We start from the raw sequence: 17,861 nt of genomic DNA, 5'->3' as shown, positions 1-17,861 counted from the left end.
GGAATTTCCAGATGGCGGACGACTTCCCTCCACACTGCTCTGTCCCGACACTTGTCCACAACATCCCTAGTCTTGTCCAGCTTGGTCCAGTCATTGGTTATCCAGCCACCTTGTTCTTTACCTTCCTCTTCCTCTTCCTCTTCCTCTTCCTTTTCCTTTTCCTCCTCCTTTCCATATAGCAAGTCCGACATGATGTTATCTCTCCGCGTAACGTGTCTACAACAAGCAACTTTTACCTTCTTAATCTTCTCCAGCAATATCTGTGGTCCATCAACTTCAGACAAAACCCTCTCATTTGAAACTTTCTCTAATGATCTTCAACATTCGTCGATAGCACCTCACTTCAAAAGCATTGATTTGTTTCATGTCATCCTTCTTCAGGGTCCATGTTACTGATCCATACCTCAGCACTGACCACACGTAACACTCGAGGAAGCGGATTCTACCTTCCGTTTGCATAGTAGATCCTTTAGCTTCGTGAACTGAGAGATATTCTCCTTCTGATCTCAACATCACATCTCCCATCACCTGTCAGACAACTGCCAAGATATTCAAACTTTTGCACCTGTTCGATGTCTTGTCCGTTCACTTGTAACGATACCATCATGAATGGTTCTTCAGTGTTTGTTTTGCTTACCACCATCAATTTTATTTTCTTCGGTTTGATTTTAATTCTGTAGTCAAGGCATTTCTCATTCATTTTACTCAGCATAATGGTAAATCTCCTCTGTACCCTTTCTAATGCTTCCACATCCTTCCTATAGTGAGGCAACCAGAACTGGACACAGTACTCCAAGTGTGGCCGAACCAGAGTTTTATAGAGCTGCATCATTACCCCATGACTCTTAAACTCTACCCCTCGACTTAAGAAAGCCAACACCCCATAAGCTTTCTTAACTACCCTATCTACCTGTAAGACAACTTTCAGGGATCTGTGGACATGTACCACCAGATCCCTCTGCTCTTCCACACTACCAAGTATCCTGCCATTTACTTTGTATCCTGCCTTGGAGTTCATCCTTCCAAAGTGTACCACCTCACACTTCTCCAGGTTGAACTCCATCTGCCACTTCTCAGGCCACTTCTGCATCCTATCAATGTCTCTCTGCAATCTTTGACAATCCCCTACACGATCTACAACACCACCAACCTTTGTGTCATCTGCAAACTTGCCAACCCACCCTTCTACCCTCACGTCCAGGTCATTAATAAAAATCATGAAAAGTAGAGGTCCCAGAACTGATACTTGTGGGACACCACTAGGCACAACCCTCCAATCTGAATGTACTCCCTCCACCATGACCCTCTGCTTTCTGCAGGCAAGCCAATTCTGAATACACCTGGCCAAACTTCCCTGGATCCCTGACTTTCTGAATAAGCCCACTGTGTGGTACCATGGCTTACTTTATCAAAAGCCTTTTCATAGTCAATAAAGCATATGTAGATGGTCTTTTGTGCCTCAATGCATCTCTCCATGATGTTTCTCATCGCAAATATTCCTTCCCTTGTTCCTGAGCCTTTACAAAAACCAAACTGCGTTTCTCCAACTTCATTGCTGATTGTACCTTTCATTCTGCCAAACACTATTTTCAACAGTAGCTTGATGCAGTGAGACATTATGCTTATTGTCCTGTGTTTGTATCATTTTATTGTCCTTTTTGAGAACGTCCTCCGGAATACTTCCCTTCATATAGCTGTTGTTTAACATCACTTAAAGGTTTGTTTTTCCCCTTCGGACCAAGTGATTTCAGAATTTCAGTGTAAATCTTATCTTCACCAGCTGCCTTTCTGACTTTTAGACTCCAAATTGCACTTTCCATCACTGACATCAATATTTTAGGCTGATTAGTCTTTTGATTTAATTTTGGTAAATCCTCAATCCTACTATCTTCAAATAATTCCAAGATGTACTTCACCCATCTGTCCATGATTTCTTCTTTTTCATAGCATGAGTTACCACTACCACCTTCGATACACCCAGTTGATGGCCCGGTCCTCTTTAATTCTGTCATATCCTTTACCTTTTGGTGAAGGCCTCTATAATCATAACTTCAATAACTCTGCTCAATTTCTTCGCATTGTTCATTCATCCAATTCTCTTTCGCTTCCTTGCATTTTCTTTGAATCAGGTGGTGTAGGGCTTTATATTGTTTCTTTTCTCTTCAGTTAACTTTCTCGACTCATCGGTGAACCAAGGGTTATGTCTTTTGCTCTTTTTCTGAAAACCCAAAGACTTTTCTGGAACTTCTGTCACTGTTGTTTTAAACTTCCCACATGTTCTCCACTGCCAGGTTGCTACCCTCGTCATCTAAGACTGAAAATCTATTCTCCGTTTTGACCAAATATTCAATCTTTTGTGCTTCATCCGTGATGAGCAAATCAAAGTCTATCTTATTTGATGGTTTGGCCTTTCTCATCTCCTTCAAACGCACACTCATGTCCAACACCACATGGTTGTGATCTGTATAGCAGTCAGCACCAGGGTAAGTTCTCACCTGCTTCACTCCATTCCTGAACTGATTGGGCACTAAAATATAGTCCATTTGTTTTTTTTTACTGAACCATCAGGACTGGACAGGTATATGGACAGGAAAGGAGTGGAGGGTTATGGGCTGAGTGCGGGTAGGTGGGACTAGGTGAGATTAAGAGTTCGGCATGGACTAGGAGGGCCGAGATGGCCTGTTTCCGTGCTGTGATTGTTATATGTTATATATGACTGGTCCGTTTTGGCAGACTGGACCAGGTGTTTGCAATCATTAGTTTTTGCAAATTCAACTAGTCTTTCTCCGCGGTCATTTCTTTTCCCAAGCCTGAAGGGTCCTACAGTCAAAACTTGCACTGCCAACTTTGCCATTAAAATGACCAAGAATCACAGTTAATTAATTGTTTTTAGTCTTTTTCATCAGATTTTCAAATTCTCCATAGACTATATCGACTTCGTCATCGTCATGGTCCGTGGTTAGCATATAGACCTGTATGACACTAATGTCAAATGGTTTAGCCGAGATTTTAAGCATCATCACTCTTCCACTAATGGATACACTGCCTTTGATAGTTCTCGCTGATTCCTTATCTACCAAGATTCCAACTCCATGCTTCCTCCTGAACGGATCAATTGGTATCTGTCATCCCTTTTGTCCCATCCTCCCTCTGTCCATCTCATTTAACATAGTCCCAGTATGTTTATCTTCAGTCTTTTCATTTCCATAACCACATTTTCTAGTTTACTTCGTATAAGAAGAGATCTAATATTTGACGTAGCTATCCTAACATGAGTTTTTCGCTTGATGACAACCCTGTAGCCTTATTCCTACTGTTGTCGGATGTGACTCCACTACTGTTATTTGTGGCTCCGTTAACATTGTTGTTTTGATTCTTTATTGAGATTAACATTTTTGTTTTGTTTTAAGGGTTAGTAAAGAAAAACAAAAAGAAAAGGGCCCATTTTAATGAAATGGTCTGATCTGCACAAGTTGGATCTCATGGTTCCCCCTTCCTCTGGTCCTCATCGATTTCCCCGGGCTTTGTCAACTCCCGGCCTCACTCCAAGCCCAATCCTTTCTGGTGTCTACAACCTCTCCTTTCAGGCATCTTCTCTCCCCATCATCCACCGAACAAAGGACCCAGATCACTTCTGTCTCAGGCACACAAGAAGAAAAAACACTCCCTTCATTGGACAGCGCACATTCCAATGCTCCCATTATCCCCATTATCCCCCACATTGCTGCTGCAGAAAGACCATTACATTAGCAGTGAAGCCTTTCCCAGGGTGTTACACAAGGAATAGGCAACAGAAGGTAACTTCAACTGAAAAGAGAAGATCCATCATAATCTCAATAATATTACACATGCACAAATTGCAACATCTCTCAATCCCACAGCAACAACCATCAAAAAGGGCAAGGATGATTTTGGGCCTGTATCTAAGGAAAGATATGATGACCCTGAGAGGGTCCAGAAGATATTCACAAGAATGACCCCAGGAATGAAAGGCTTAACAAATGAGAAAATTCTTTAAGCCTGTACTTGATGGAGTTCAGAAGGATGAGTTGGAATTTCATTGAAATCTACCAGAAAGAGAAAGGCCTAAAGAGGGATGTGGAGAGGATGTTTCCAATAGAGGGAGAGTCTAGGATCCAAGGGCACAGCCACAGAACATCTCTATAAAACACAGATGGTGCATCTGTGAAATTCTTTGCTACAGCCGACTGTGGAGGCCAAATCATTAGGTATATTTAAGGCGAGATTGATAGGTTCTTGATTGGTAAGGTGATGAAAGGTCACAGGGAGAAGGCAAGAGAATGAAGTTAAGAATATGAACCATGATTAAAAGGTAGTGCAGACATGAAGGTCTAAGTGGACTAATTCTGCTCTTTGGTCTCATAGAAAGTAGGATGGATGCCCACTGCTCCACTGTCTCTACATTCACAACCGTGTGGTTAGGCACAGCTCAAACACCATCTACAAATTTTCAAATGACATAACTATTGTTGGCAGAATTTCAAATGGTGACGAGGAAGGGTACAGGAGTGATATAGACCAGCTGGTTGAGTGGTGTCACAACACGATCTTACACTCAACGTCAGTAAGACCACAGAATTGATTATGTACTTCAGGAAGGGAAAACTGAGGGACCAGCACCTGTCCTTATCAAGGGATCAGAAACATAGAAAACCTACAGCACAATACAGGCTCTTCGGCCCACAAAGCTGTGCCGAACATGTCCCTACCTTAGAACTACCTAGGCTTCACCCATAGCCCTCTATTTTTCTAAGAAGTGGAAAGGGTGCAGAGTTTCGAGTTCCTGGTTGTCAAAATCTCCAAAGATCTATCCTGGGCCCAACATATTGATGAAATTACAAAGATGGCACAACAGCAGCTATATTTCATAGCAGTTTGAGGAGACTTGGTATTTCACCAAAGACGCTCACAAATTTCTACAGTCGTACTGTAGAAGCATTCCAATTGTCTAGTGTGAAGAAAGCTGCAGAGAGTTGCATACTCAGACCACTCTACCACGGGCACCGGCCTCCCCAGCATCAAGGCAATGCCTCAGAAAAGTGGCATCCATCATTAAGAATCCCCCTCACCCAAGAGAAGCCCACCTCTCATTGCTACCAACAAGGAGGAGGTACAAGAGTCTGAAGAAACATATTCGATGTTTTTGGAACAGCTTCTTCACCTCTGCCATCAGATTTCTGAATGGTTAATGAACTGATGTACACTAACCCATTTTTTTTCTTTTTTTCCTCTCTCTGTGCAGGACTTATTTATTTAATTATATGTTTTTTGTGTGTTTTTGTGTGTGTGTGTGTGTATTCACACACTATTTCTGATCGTAATTTATAGTTTTTTTAAAATTATGCATGGCTACCACAAATCAGCATATTTCTTGACACATGCCAGTGATATTAAAGCTAATTCTGATTCTGAAAATGCTCAGTTGACCAGGATATTCCACAATGGATGTACAAAAGGTAACTTAACCATATAACCATATAAAAATTACAGCACGGAGACAGGCCATGTTGTCCCTTCTAATCCGTGCCGAACACTAACTGTCACCTAGTCCCACCTAGCAGCACTCAGCCCATAACCCTCCATTCCTTTCCTGTCCACATACCTATCCAATTTTTTTTTAAATGACAAAATCAAACCTGCCTCTACCACTTCTACTGGAAGCTCGTCTCACACAGCTACTCTCTGAGTAAAGAAGTTCCCCCTCGTGTTATGCCTAAACTTTTGCCCCTTAACTCTCAACTCATGTCCTCTTGTTTGAATCTCCCCTACTCTCAATGGAAAAAGCCTATCCACGTCAACTCTATCTATCCCCCTCATAATTTTAAAAACCTCTATCAAGTCCCCCCTTAACCTTCTGTGCTCCAAAGAATAAAGACCTAACTTGTTCAACCTTTCTCTGTAACTTAGGTGCTGAAACCCAGGTACCATTCTAGTAAATGCTCAACAAATTTTATAAATTTCTGAAGCTAGTGAAGAAATGACTAAAGAATTTGACGGAAGTAATGGAGACGGAATTGCCTATGGAAAATACTCACATAAGCCAAAAGGAACTCCTTTCACAAATGACAGTTAATTCTAGATCAATCGAGAACAGGTAACAGTTGGCTAAAGTCAATAAGCAAGGATAAGTGTAAGGAGTTCAGTCACAGAAAAGACATGATTTATTGAATAGGAAAACATTGAGAGGATTAAGAAAGACACTGCAAATGCTGAACTTTGGAAAAATGCTCAATACACTGGAAGAACTCAGTGGCAGTGGGGGAAAAAATTGTTAATGTTTCAGGCTGGAACCCTGCATCAGGACTGAGAGTGAAGAGATGAGGGTTAACAGCTTGCATTATTTCAATAAATGACAGAATAATATAAAAAAGAGCAATGTTTTTACAAAGGTTATGGAATAAATTCTCAAGAATAAGCTTGCAATACCTTTTGAGCTTTGCTCACGGAACTGTAATACTTTGACCACCAGTCTACAACATTTTCACTTTCATCAATGGGGGTCTTTTTCCTCCGAGAAGTGAACTTTCGTGATAATCTTCTTTTCTGAAATAAAGCAAAGCCAAGAGAAGTCAAATTCAGAATGTATACTCAGTGACTACTTTATTAGCTCAGCCAATCATGTGGCACCAATTCAATACATTAAAGCATAAAGACATAGACTTAAAAAGTCATAGAAAACTACAGCAAAGAAGCAGGCCCTTTAGCCCATAGAGTCCATGTCAAACTATTAATCTTCCTAGTCTCATTGATCTTCAGCTGGACCATAGCCCTCCATATCCCTCCCATAAATGTACCTATCAAAATTTATCTTAAATGTTGAAATCGAACCTGCATCTACCACTTACACTGGCAGTTCATTCCACACTCTCACCACCCTTTGAGTGAAGAAGATTCACCTCATGTTCTCCTTAAATATTTCACCTTTCACACTTAACCAAAGACCTCTAGTTCTAAGTCTCACCCAACAGTGAAAAGAGCCTGTTTACATTTACCCTATCTATACCCCTCATAATTCTGTATACCTCTATCAAATCTCCCTTCATTCATCTGTGCTTTAGGGAATAAAGCACTAACCTATTCAACTTTTCCCTATATCTCAGGTACTCGACACTTTGCTACATCCTTGAAAATTTTCTCTGTACTCTTTCAACCTTAATTACATCCTTCCTGTAGGTAGGTGACCAAACCTGCACACAGTCCTCACCAATGTTTTATTCAACTTAAACATAACATTTCAACTCCTGTACTCAATAAATTGATTTATAATGGCCAATATGCCAAAAGATTTCCTTACAACCCTATCTACCTTTGATATCACTTTCAAGAAATTATGGATCTGTATTCCCAGATCCCTCTGTTCTACTGCACTCCTCAGTGCCCTACTGATCACTGTGTAAGTGCTATTCTGGTTTGTCCTTACATTTGTCTGCATTAAATTCTGACATATTTCAAACCATTTTTCCAGCGGGTCCTTGAAGTCTAAGACTTTCTTAATGGTATCATTCTTTACAGTCAGAGAGATCTTGGGGTCCAAGTCCATAGGACGCTCAAAGCAGCTGCGCAGGTTGACTCTGTGGCTAAGAAGGCCTTCATCAATCATGGAATTGAACTTAGGAGCCGAGAGGTAATGTTGCAGCTATATAGGACCCTGGTCAGACCCCACTTGGAGTACTGTGCTCAGTTCTGGTCGCCTCACTACAGAAAGGATGTGGAAGCCATAGAAAGAGTGCAGAAGAGGGGAAACTATGGAGCCATGAGGGAGGAGCTGGCCAAAGTTGACTGGACGGATATCCTAGCAGAAAAGCCAGTGGAACAGCAATGGCAGGTATTCTTGGGAATAATGCACAAGGTGCAAAATCAGTTCATCCCCCAGAAAAGGAGGGATTCAAAGGGGGGAAAGGGGCCACAGTGGTTGACAAAGGAAGTCAGAGGTTGCATAGCATTAAAAAAAAGGAAGTATGACAGAGCTAAGGTGAGTGGGAGGACAGATGATTGGGAAGTTTTTAAGGAACAACAGAACTTAACTAAAAAGGCAATATGAGGAGGAAAAATGAGGTACGAACGCAAGCTAGCCAGGAATATAAAGGAAGATAGCAAAAGCTTTTTTAGGTATGTGAAGAGAAAGAAGATAGTTAAGAACAATGTTGGGCCCTTGAAGAATGAATTGGGTGAAATTGTTATGGGAAACAGAGAAATGGCAGAAGAATTTAATGAGTACTTTAGATCTGTTTTCACTAAGGAAAACACAAGCAATCTCCCAGATGTTTGGATGGGCCAAGGACATAGGGTAACAGAGGAAATGAAACAGATTGACATTAGGAAGGAAACGGTGATGAGTAGACTGATGGGACTGAAGGCTGACAAATCCCCAGGTCCAGATGGTCTACACCCTAGGGTACTAAAGGAGGTGGCTCAGGAAATTGCGGATGCATTGGTAATCATCTTCCAATGTTCCTTAGATTCAGGATCAGTTCCTGAGGAGTGGAGAATGTCTAATGTTATCCCACTTTTTAAGAAAGGAGGGAGGGAGAAAACAGAGAACTATCGACCTGTCAGCCTGACATCGGTGGTGTGGAAGATGCTAGAATCCATTATTAAGGATGAAATAGTGGCATATCTAGATAGCAGTGATAGGATTGGGCTGAGCCAGCATGGATTAGTTAGACAAGGGAGATCCAGTGGATGTAGTGTACCTCGATTTTCAGAAGGCATTTGATAAGGTCCCACATAGGAGATTGGTGGGTAAAATCAAAGCTCAGGGCATCCGGGGGAAGACATTGACATGGATGGAAAACTGGTTGGCAGATAGAAAGCAAAGGGTAGCGGTGAATGGGTGTTTCTCGGAATGGCAGGTGGTGACTAGTGGGGTGCCACAGGGCTAGGTATTGGGACCACAGCTGTTTACAATTTACGTCAACGATTTAGATGAAGGCATTGAGAACAACATCAGCAAATTTGCTGATGATACTAAGCTGGGTGGCAGTGTGAAGTGTTGAGGATGTTAGAATTCAGGGTGACTTGGTGAATTCTGGGTGAGTGGGCAGATGCTTGGCAGATGACGTTTAATGTGAATAAGTGTGAGGTTATCCAGTTTGTGAGTAAGAACAGGAAGGCAGATTATTATCTGAATGGTGTAGAGTTAGGTAAGGGAGAAATACAAAGAGATCTGGGAGTCCTTGTTCATCAGTCACTGAAGGTGAATGAGCACGTGCAGCAGGCAATGAAGAAGGCTAATGGAATGTTGGCCTTTATTACAAAGGGAATTGAGTACAAGAGCAAGGAAATCCTCTTGCATTTGTACAGAGCCCTGGTGAGACCACACCTGAAGTATTGTGTACAGTTTTGGTCTCCAGGGTTAAGGAAGGACATCCTGGCTGTAGAGGAAGTGCAGCATAGATTCACGAGGTTAATTCCTGGGGTGTCTGGACTGTCTTACGCAGAGAGGTTAGAGAGACTGGGCTTGTACACGCTGGAATTAAGGAGATTGAGAGGGGATCTGATTGAAACATATAAGATTATTAAGGGATTGGACAAGATAGAGGCAGGAAATATGTTCCAGATGCTGGGAGAGTCCAGTACCAGAGAGCATGGTTTGAGAATAAGGGGTAGGTCATTTAGGACAGAGTTAAGGAAAAACTTCTTCTCCCAGAGATTTGTGGGTGTCTGGAATGCACTGCCTCGGAAGGTAGTGGAGGCCAATTCTCTGGATGCTTTCAAGAAGGAGCTAGATAGGTATCTTATGGATAGGGGAATCAAGGGATATGGGGACAAGGCAGGAACCGGGTATTGATAGTAGATGATCAGCCATGATCTCAAAATGGCGGTGCAGGCTCGAAGGGCCGAATGGTCTACTTCTGCACCTGTTGTCTATTGTCTATTGACATGTTCGGCACAACTTTGTGGGCTGAAGGGCCTGTATTGAGCTGTAGGTTTTCTGTGTTTCTATGAAAATGGCCAAGCTGGTTCAAGCTGACAGCAAGGTGATACTCAAATAACCACACGAAACAACAGTGATATGCAGAAGAGTATCTGTGAATGCACAGCACGTCAAACCTAGAAATGGATGGGCTACAGCAGCTGTAGACCACAAACATACACTCAGTGACCATCTTATTACGTACAGCAGGTAGCTCATAAAGTGACCACCGACTGTGAATATATCACTAAAACGCTGAAACATGTTTTCATTTATCCTTCTGTCATACCCCATCATGGTGTTCAGAGGGATAATAAATCAGCCATGATGGAATGGCAGAATTGTCTCAATGGGCCAAATGGCCTCATTCTGCTCCTATGTCTTATGGTCTTATAACAAAGATGAAACTTTTTAGCTAAATGGCTGCAAATTCTGCCTCTGACTCCCAGGATCAGATGTCCATGTGAGCAGGATGCATGAGGAACTGAGTCCCAATGGAGTTTAGGGTCCTGTCATTGGCCATTCCCAGGGTTGGTACCAAAGTTCGAAGCCTGAAGTTCGATTGGAAGTCTGTAAGTCAATGTTAGAATATTTCTATGTTCTAAGACCATGAGACATAGAAGCAGAATTAGACCATTCAGCCCATCAGAACTGCTCCACCATTCCATCATGGCTGATCCCAGATCCCACTCAACCCATACACCTACCTTCTCGCCATATCCTTTGATGACCTGACCAATCAGGTAACTATCAACTTCCACCTTAAATATACGCACAGACTTGGCCTCCACCAGAATCTGTGGCAGAGCATTCCACAGATTTACTACTCTCTGGCTAAAAGCATTCCTCTTTACCTCTGTTCGAGAGGGTCGCCCTTCAACTTTGAGGCTCTCTAGTTCTGGATACCCCCACCACAGGGAACATCCTTTCCACATCCACCTTATCTAGTCCTTTCACCGTTCAGTAGGTTTCAAGGGAATCTTTACGCATTCTTTTAAATCCCAGTGAGTTCAGGCCCTAAACTGCCAAATGCACCTCATATGTTAACCCCTTCATTCCCATAATCATCTTCCTGAATCTCCTCCGGACTCTCTCCGATGACAACACATCCTTTCTGAGATATGGGGCCAAAACTTTTGACAATATTCCAAGTGCAGCCTGACTAGCATCTTATAAAGGCTCAGCATTATCTCCTTGCTTTTATATTCTATTCCCCTTGAAATAAATGCCAACATTAAAGCAGACAGTGAAATGCAAATGATGCATTTCACCGTATTCCTTATTGAAATGCGACAAAAATTTGAACCTGAAATCTGAGCTGGTGGAACTCTATGTAATCAGAAGAGAATGGAGAGAGGCTGTGGAAGCTGTAGTTTAAAAAGCCCTCTGTCATATTGGATCAACCACACTATCAACTGGTCCACGGAAGGAATGTACACATTACAGGCCATGAAATTTAGAACCAGGCTAAAGGTCTGTTTATTAATCAGGATATGATAGTACACAAATACAAACATAACCACTGGAACTGATGCTGATAAGGAACTGATGTAAGCAATGTTGATGGTTTTTTTGAAACTATGACCACATTAGTGTACCACTTCGTCCACAAAGAGCTTTGAACTTCCAGCATCTCCAAAAGCAGTTGAATAAATGCATGTTTTTTTTTTCTTTTTCTTTGCAGTTTGGCTGGTAAAAGAATGTCAGTAAAGGAAATGTAATTCTGTACATTTATAGAGTTGCACATTGAACGTTCCTCCAGAGATGTCCAATCACAACACTGCTGGAGAGAGAAATTTCATTCAAACAGAGACACTGTTATTATCCCAATAGACTACACAATTTTCCTGCACCGGAAGCAACACTTAAAGAGATTTAATGGAGATTGTATAAAGTAATTCAAGCTGTTCCACAATCATAGGTCCCTCAAAGTTGCCATGCAAGTTGATGGCATTGTTAAGAAGGTCTGTGCTGTTTTGCAACACATACAAAATTGTGGAGAAACTCAGCAGGCCAGGCAGCATCTATGGAAATCATTATAGAAATTGAGTTCAAGAGCTGAGGGGTAATATTGCAGCTCTATAAAACCCTGGCTAGACCACACCTGAAGTATTGTGTTCAGGTATGGTCGCCTCATATTAGGAAGGGAGTGGAAGCCTTAGACAGGAGATTTACCTTGATTATAGAGCACATCTAATGTGAATAGGTCAAGTGATCTGGGCTTTTCTCTTTCCCAGAGTATAAATGGCTAATACAAGGAGGCAACATTTTAAGGAGATTGGAGGAAAGTATAGAGAATGTCAGAAATAAGTTTTTTCTTACACATTGTGTGGTGGATGTTTGGGATGCCCTGCAATGTGTGGCAGAAGAGGCAGATACATCAGGGGTGTTTAATAGTAGGCAAATAGATAAAAGAAATATGGAGGTGTATGGAGGAGTTAAGGGTTAAATTGATCTTAATGTTCAAGGTTTAAAGTACATTAATCATCAAAGTACATATCTGTCACCATTTCCTTTCATGAGATTTATTTTCTTGCAGGCATTCACAGGAGGACAAATAAACACAATAGAATCAATGAAAAACTACACCCAAAGAGAGACAAACAACCAATACGTTTCAAGAGAAGTTACAGGCTCCAGACTGCAGCAACAGTAGCTCTAGAGTAGTATATCTAGTAGCTTTGTGAGCTGCCTGCAAAATGTCGCCATACAGGAGCCGCGTGGTAGCACAGTGGTTAGCACAATGCTCGACAGTATCATCAACCCAGGTTCAATTCCCACTGTTGCCTGCAGTGAGTCCGTACGTTCTTCCCTTGCCGTGTAGGTTTCCTTCAGGTACTTCAGTTACCTCCCACAGTGCTAAAATGAACCGGTTGGGAGTCATTATAAATTGTCCCAGCATCAGGCTAGGATTAAATTGAGGCATTGTTGGGTAGCACGGTTTGACGGGATGGAAGGGCCTATTCTGCGCTGTATCTCAATAAATAAAATAAAAACTTTCACCAGCACCATCTTAAAAGGTTATTACAACCATGTGAGCTGACAGGCTTGTACTATGCTGTACTGGTCTATGTTCTTTTGATATGCATGGAGAATTATTCATTGGCTAATGAATCAATTTAAACTTGGAACATTGAAAGCAAGGAAATGGGCAAGCAGAACATTGCCTGCTTGGATATTGCTTTACTGTAAAGAGTAGTTGGTGCAGAGGGCACTGCTCTCTCAAAGATGTAAGAAGTTGTCACCACACTGTTTCACTAATTTTGATCCTGTTAATATAACACAAGTACGTTATTTGTGTGATTGGCATTCATTACTCTCAATCTGCTATCATTATGGAAATTCTTGCAGTTATTGGATGGAATGTGTTTAAAGTACACACATTTGGCAAATGTATGACTTACAAATTGACTAAAATTGTCCTTGGGCCAGATCAAAGTAACCAAGACATCACAAAGGTCACTATTTCCATACAAAGATCATGAGGCAATATTCAATGTCTTGTCACAATAATTTATCAATCAGCTATCTTATACAGAGTACAGAGATAAGAATAAAGATGAGCTTTATCTCTCACATGTACATCAAAATATACAGTGAAGTGTATCATTAGTATCAAATCAAATCAGCAAGAATTGTGCTGGGGCAGTCTGCATGGCCACAACTCACTAACCCTAATGAGTACAGAGAAAACCTACATGTTCATGGGGAGTACATAAAAACTCCTTACAGAGGTCATTGAACCCTGAATGATGATTGCTAGCATTATAAGGTGATGCCGTAACCACAATGCTGCCATGCCACCCAACCCGTGCCACCTGGCAGGTGTATAATTGTAACATATTGGCCAAACTTGCTTTTGAGTCAAATCAAAAATACAAAACATTACATGGGCCATTATTTTTGTGCATAGGACATGAGCCAATGCTCAATGTCTTGTCGTCACAATTCATCAATGAGCTATAGTCGTCAGAGTACAAATCAACTGATAGAAGCATTCAGGTGTTGCTGACCTGAAGGTATTGAAAAGGGCTCGACCCTGTTGATCCAGATGGATTCTCTATCTCAATGCTTATATCTATGCTGCTTTCCAGTCTCACACGTTCCATTTGCATTGCGTCGGCAGCATCTGTTTTTAATAAAAACATGCCAGTAAACAAAATAATAACATGCCAGTAAACAAAATAATAACATGCCAGTAAACAAAAATACTGATGATTTTGTTTGAATGTTCACAGATCCTCACCAGTGGCAATCCTTGTCCTGCTTCGCATTGGATGGCGACGCTGAGGTTTGCAAATATACCGCTTCAGTGAGTTGATAGTGTGTGTCCCAATAAAAGTGCTTCGGCCAAATGCTCTCCAGTCAACAACAGAAATGCAGAGCGATGAATGGAGGTGTTCATTCTCAGGTAATTCCTAGCAAGGTAAACAGGGAAGTTTCTCATTTACATTACCTTTCTCCAATTCTGTACTACTCAAGTATTATATAGTATAGTTGTGCAATATAGAGAAGAATCATGATATTTAATAAGCAAGCCCAATTAGGCTAAAATTTGTATCTTGGATGAGCCATCTGAATTCATGGCTGACCTGTGTACCATCTACTGAACTAACTTTTCCTGATACCAAGTGTTGGTCCAAAATTCTTTAGCCCCCAAATGTTGCAGAGTCAATTGCAACACAATGCCACACCATCAGGGATCCAAGAGAAGCCCCACAACAGAGAGGGAAAATTCCACAAAAGCTGTCAAAGCTACCATTGTCATGATCCCTGTGGTCCTGTGCGGTGAACCATTGAGCATTGGGCTCCAAGGAAGTGGCACAGGAAGTATCGCGTCAGAGGCCCACCCTCAGCTGCAAATAAAAGGAGGGTAGGCTCAAGTGGAGCAGCCATTGTTTGAGTGTGCCACTGGCAGAGTGTCAAGACTTTTGCTTAACTAGCTTCGGCATAAACAGGCGATAAGAAGAGCATGCCTTTTTCTTTTTTTGATATAGAGTAGTCAGGATGGAATAATAGACGTGGGAATTCAGGATATCTGACAGTTTCCCTGATGACTACACCTGCAGGAAGTGCACCCAGCTTCAGCATCTAACTGGCTGGGTCAAGGAGTTGGATGTACTCAGGATCATTCGGGAGGCTGAGGATATTATAGATAAGACTTTTGAAGAGGTGGTCACGCCTAGAGTGCAGATGATGCCAGGATTGGTAGAGTTGTAGATAGTGTAGAAGACTGGAAAAAATACAGCATGATATAGATCAGTTGTAAATATGGGCAGATGGAGTTTGGCCAAGAATAATGAGAGGCGTTGCACCTCGGTAGGGCAAATTCAAGGAGACAGTACACTGTTAAAAACTGTGATCTTTAACAGTGTTGCTGAACAGAGATCTTGGGATCCAAGTTCATAGCTCATTGAAAGTGGCTACACAAGTCAAAAGGTGGTTAAGAAAGCTTATGAAATGCTTGTTTTTATTAATCAAGGCATTGAATTCAAAACTCAAGAGGTTATGTTGCAACGTTATAAACTCTGGTCAAGCCACATCTGAAGTATTGCATAAGTTTCTGGTTGGCACACTGTAGGAAGGGTGTTGAGGCTTTGGAGAGGGTGCAGAGGAGGTTTACCGGGATGCTGCCTGGTTTACAGGGCACGTGCTATCATGAGAGGCTGGACAGCCTTGGGTTGGTTTCTCTGGATCTTCGCAGTTTTAAGGGAGATCTGATAGAGGTTTACAAGAGGCATGGATAGAGTGATCCCAGGGGTGAAATGTCTAATACCCAAGGGAATGCATTGTAGGTGAGAGGAGGCAGGTTCAAGGGTAATGTAAGGGTAAGTTTTTTCACTCAGAGTGGTAGATGCCTAGAACGTACTGCCTAGTATGGTGGTAGAAGCAAATACATTAGAGGCTTTTAAGACATTTGAATTGGCACGTGGATGTAGGGAAAATGGAGGGATGTGGACATGGTGCTCGTAGGAGGGATTAATGTTTGGGTCCTGTGTCGCTCTCATCATTTTCAGATTTTTCATCAACAGCATGCAGATTAATGCTCTTTTTGAAACTGCAGCTTGACTTTTTAGCTTTTTCTCTTCCCCATGCGGTTCATTTATTTTTGTCTGCCTGACAGGCTCTTTGTATGTGTCATACTTTGTTATATTTTCTTAAAGTTTTACCTTTAAACCCACATTTGTTTGGTGAATGATAACGCAGTCTGTTTGGTCAGGCTAGTTTCTGTTTGGATGCTGCAATTTTGTTTACACTCTCATTCATTCCTGACTGCAATTAAATTATGCCTCTGTCTGAGGTTTCCACTGGAACAGCAATTTCAACCACTCTTTTAAATATAAGCTGTGCTTCAGTTAGGAGCCATTTTTAAATGCTTTCTTGTAAGATCCCACTAACTAAACCTTCACTCGGTGCATTACTAAGACCATTACCAAACTGGCAATGCTCAGAAAATCTCTTCAATTCAGCCATGGATGCTGAAATGGACTCCCCTTCCTTTTGATTCTGCTTATGGAACCTGAAGTGTTCTGCAGTCGACATTGCTTTTGTTTCTAAGGGTTCCTGCATCACTTTGACAATATCGGAAAAGCTCGTTTTGGATGGTTTGGTTGGAACAGTCAAACTTTGAAGCAAACTGTATGCCTTTAAATCCAAAGCACTCACAAAATTGGTACTCGTTTCTCATTGGCTGTTTCATTTGCTGCAAAATAATGTTCAATTAGCTCAGTATACATGAGCCAGTTACCCGTTGTATAATCAAATGCATCAACCCTTCCGATACAGGCAGACATTTCTACTTTTTTTAAAGATTATTATCACCCAATACTCACTTTTATGAACCTGCAGATTCTTCCCTTTACTGACTTTTTTTTTAACTTGGCTGACTCTGCTTGTGCTGGGCTGCAATGTTCACTCACTGTTCCTCACTACATTTTTTTTTAGTTTAAATACCTTTCTGTACTTCAACAGGTTGCTTTCCATCTCAGGTTCATGCTGAAAATACCTTGTCACCAATGTTATGTTTTGTAACTTCAAAACATTAAAATAGTTCAAAGGAATTTACAAGAGTCCAAGAAGCGGGTCTAACTGTGAATTTCCTCTAACTGAGGCTTCAGGTCTAATGTTAATTAATTGAACATTGAAAAAATTCTGTGATGTTATAAACTGAATCACTTCAAGTACTTTCAAAACAATTAAACAAGGGCAATGAATTTAAAAAGGATAAAGTACATTCAATAAGTATCTGGATGGGAGGGGTATAGTCCAGGTACAGGTCAATAGGACTAGTTAGAATAGCAGTTTGGCATTGACAGGATGGGCTGAAGGGCCTGTAATACTCTATGGCTCAATAACTCTAAATTAACTTACTGTCATCCTTGCCCCTTATTAGGCTTATTTTGTTGTGCCAGAACTAACAATATGAGGTCAATGAGTAGTTTTCTCATCTGTTGAATTACAGTTTGCACATTGCCACCAGACCTCTCATGGAGTCCAACATCAAAAAAATCACGAGCAGAATTTGGCCAGCAATGCCAGGTCTTATATAAATATTAGCTTCATTTGTCACATGTACATTGAAATGTACAGTGAAATGTATTGTTTGCTTCAAATCAAATCAGCTAGGGCTCTTCTGAGCATCCTGCATGTGTGAGCAGGCTCCCAGCACTAACAGTGCACACCTCCAACTCACTAACCCCTACATGTCTTCAGAATGTAGGAGGAAACCAGGACATTCGGAGGAAGGTCACAAAGAGAAAGTACAAATTCGTTACAGACAGTGACAGGAATCAATGGCTGACTGCTGATCACTGGCATTGTAACATTCTTACATTAGCAGATACGCTACTGTGCTGCCCTAAAAGTATTTCTCCCAGGAGACCCCAAACTTACTGAGACCTGAGGAAAGCTAATGCTGACAGCT

At 41.5% G+C, this 17,861-nt stretch overlaps 1 protein-coding gene across 2 annotated transcripts in view; it reads right to left on the bottom strand.

The window, feature by feature from the left end:
- LOC132394365 (fer-1-like protein 6) overlaps positions 1-17,861 on the bottom strand; it is a 362,114-nt gene that overhangs the window by 242,341 nt on the left and 101,912 nt on the right. For both annotated transcript variants that reach the window (XM_059970429.1, XM_059970435.1), the window contains exons 11-13: positions 14,184-14,355; positions 13,951-14,066; positions 6,448-6,564 (exon numbers count right to left, since the gene is read on the bottom strand). In XM_059970429.1, the coding sequence (XP_059826412.1) occupies positions 6,448-6,564; positions 13,951-14,066; positions 14,184-14,355 (405 nt within the window). The remainder of the gene's footprint in view (positions 1-6,447; positions 6,565-13,950; positions 14,067-14,183; positions 14,356-17,861) is intronic.

Source organism: Hypanus sabinus, chromosome 1, assembly GCF_030144855.1.
Source record: "Hypanus sabinus isolate sHypSab1 chromosome 1, sHypSab1.hap1, whole genome shotgun sequence".
In the NCBI taxonomy this organism is placed as follows: domain Eukaryota; kingdom Metazoa; phylum Chordata; class Chondrichthyes; order Myliobatiformes; family Dasyatidae; genus Hypanus; species Hypanus sabinus.
Note: the sequence above shows the minus strand (reverse complement) of the source record. Positions and strands in the feature narration are given on the sequence as shown.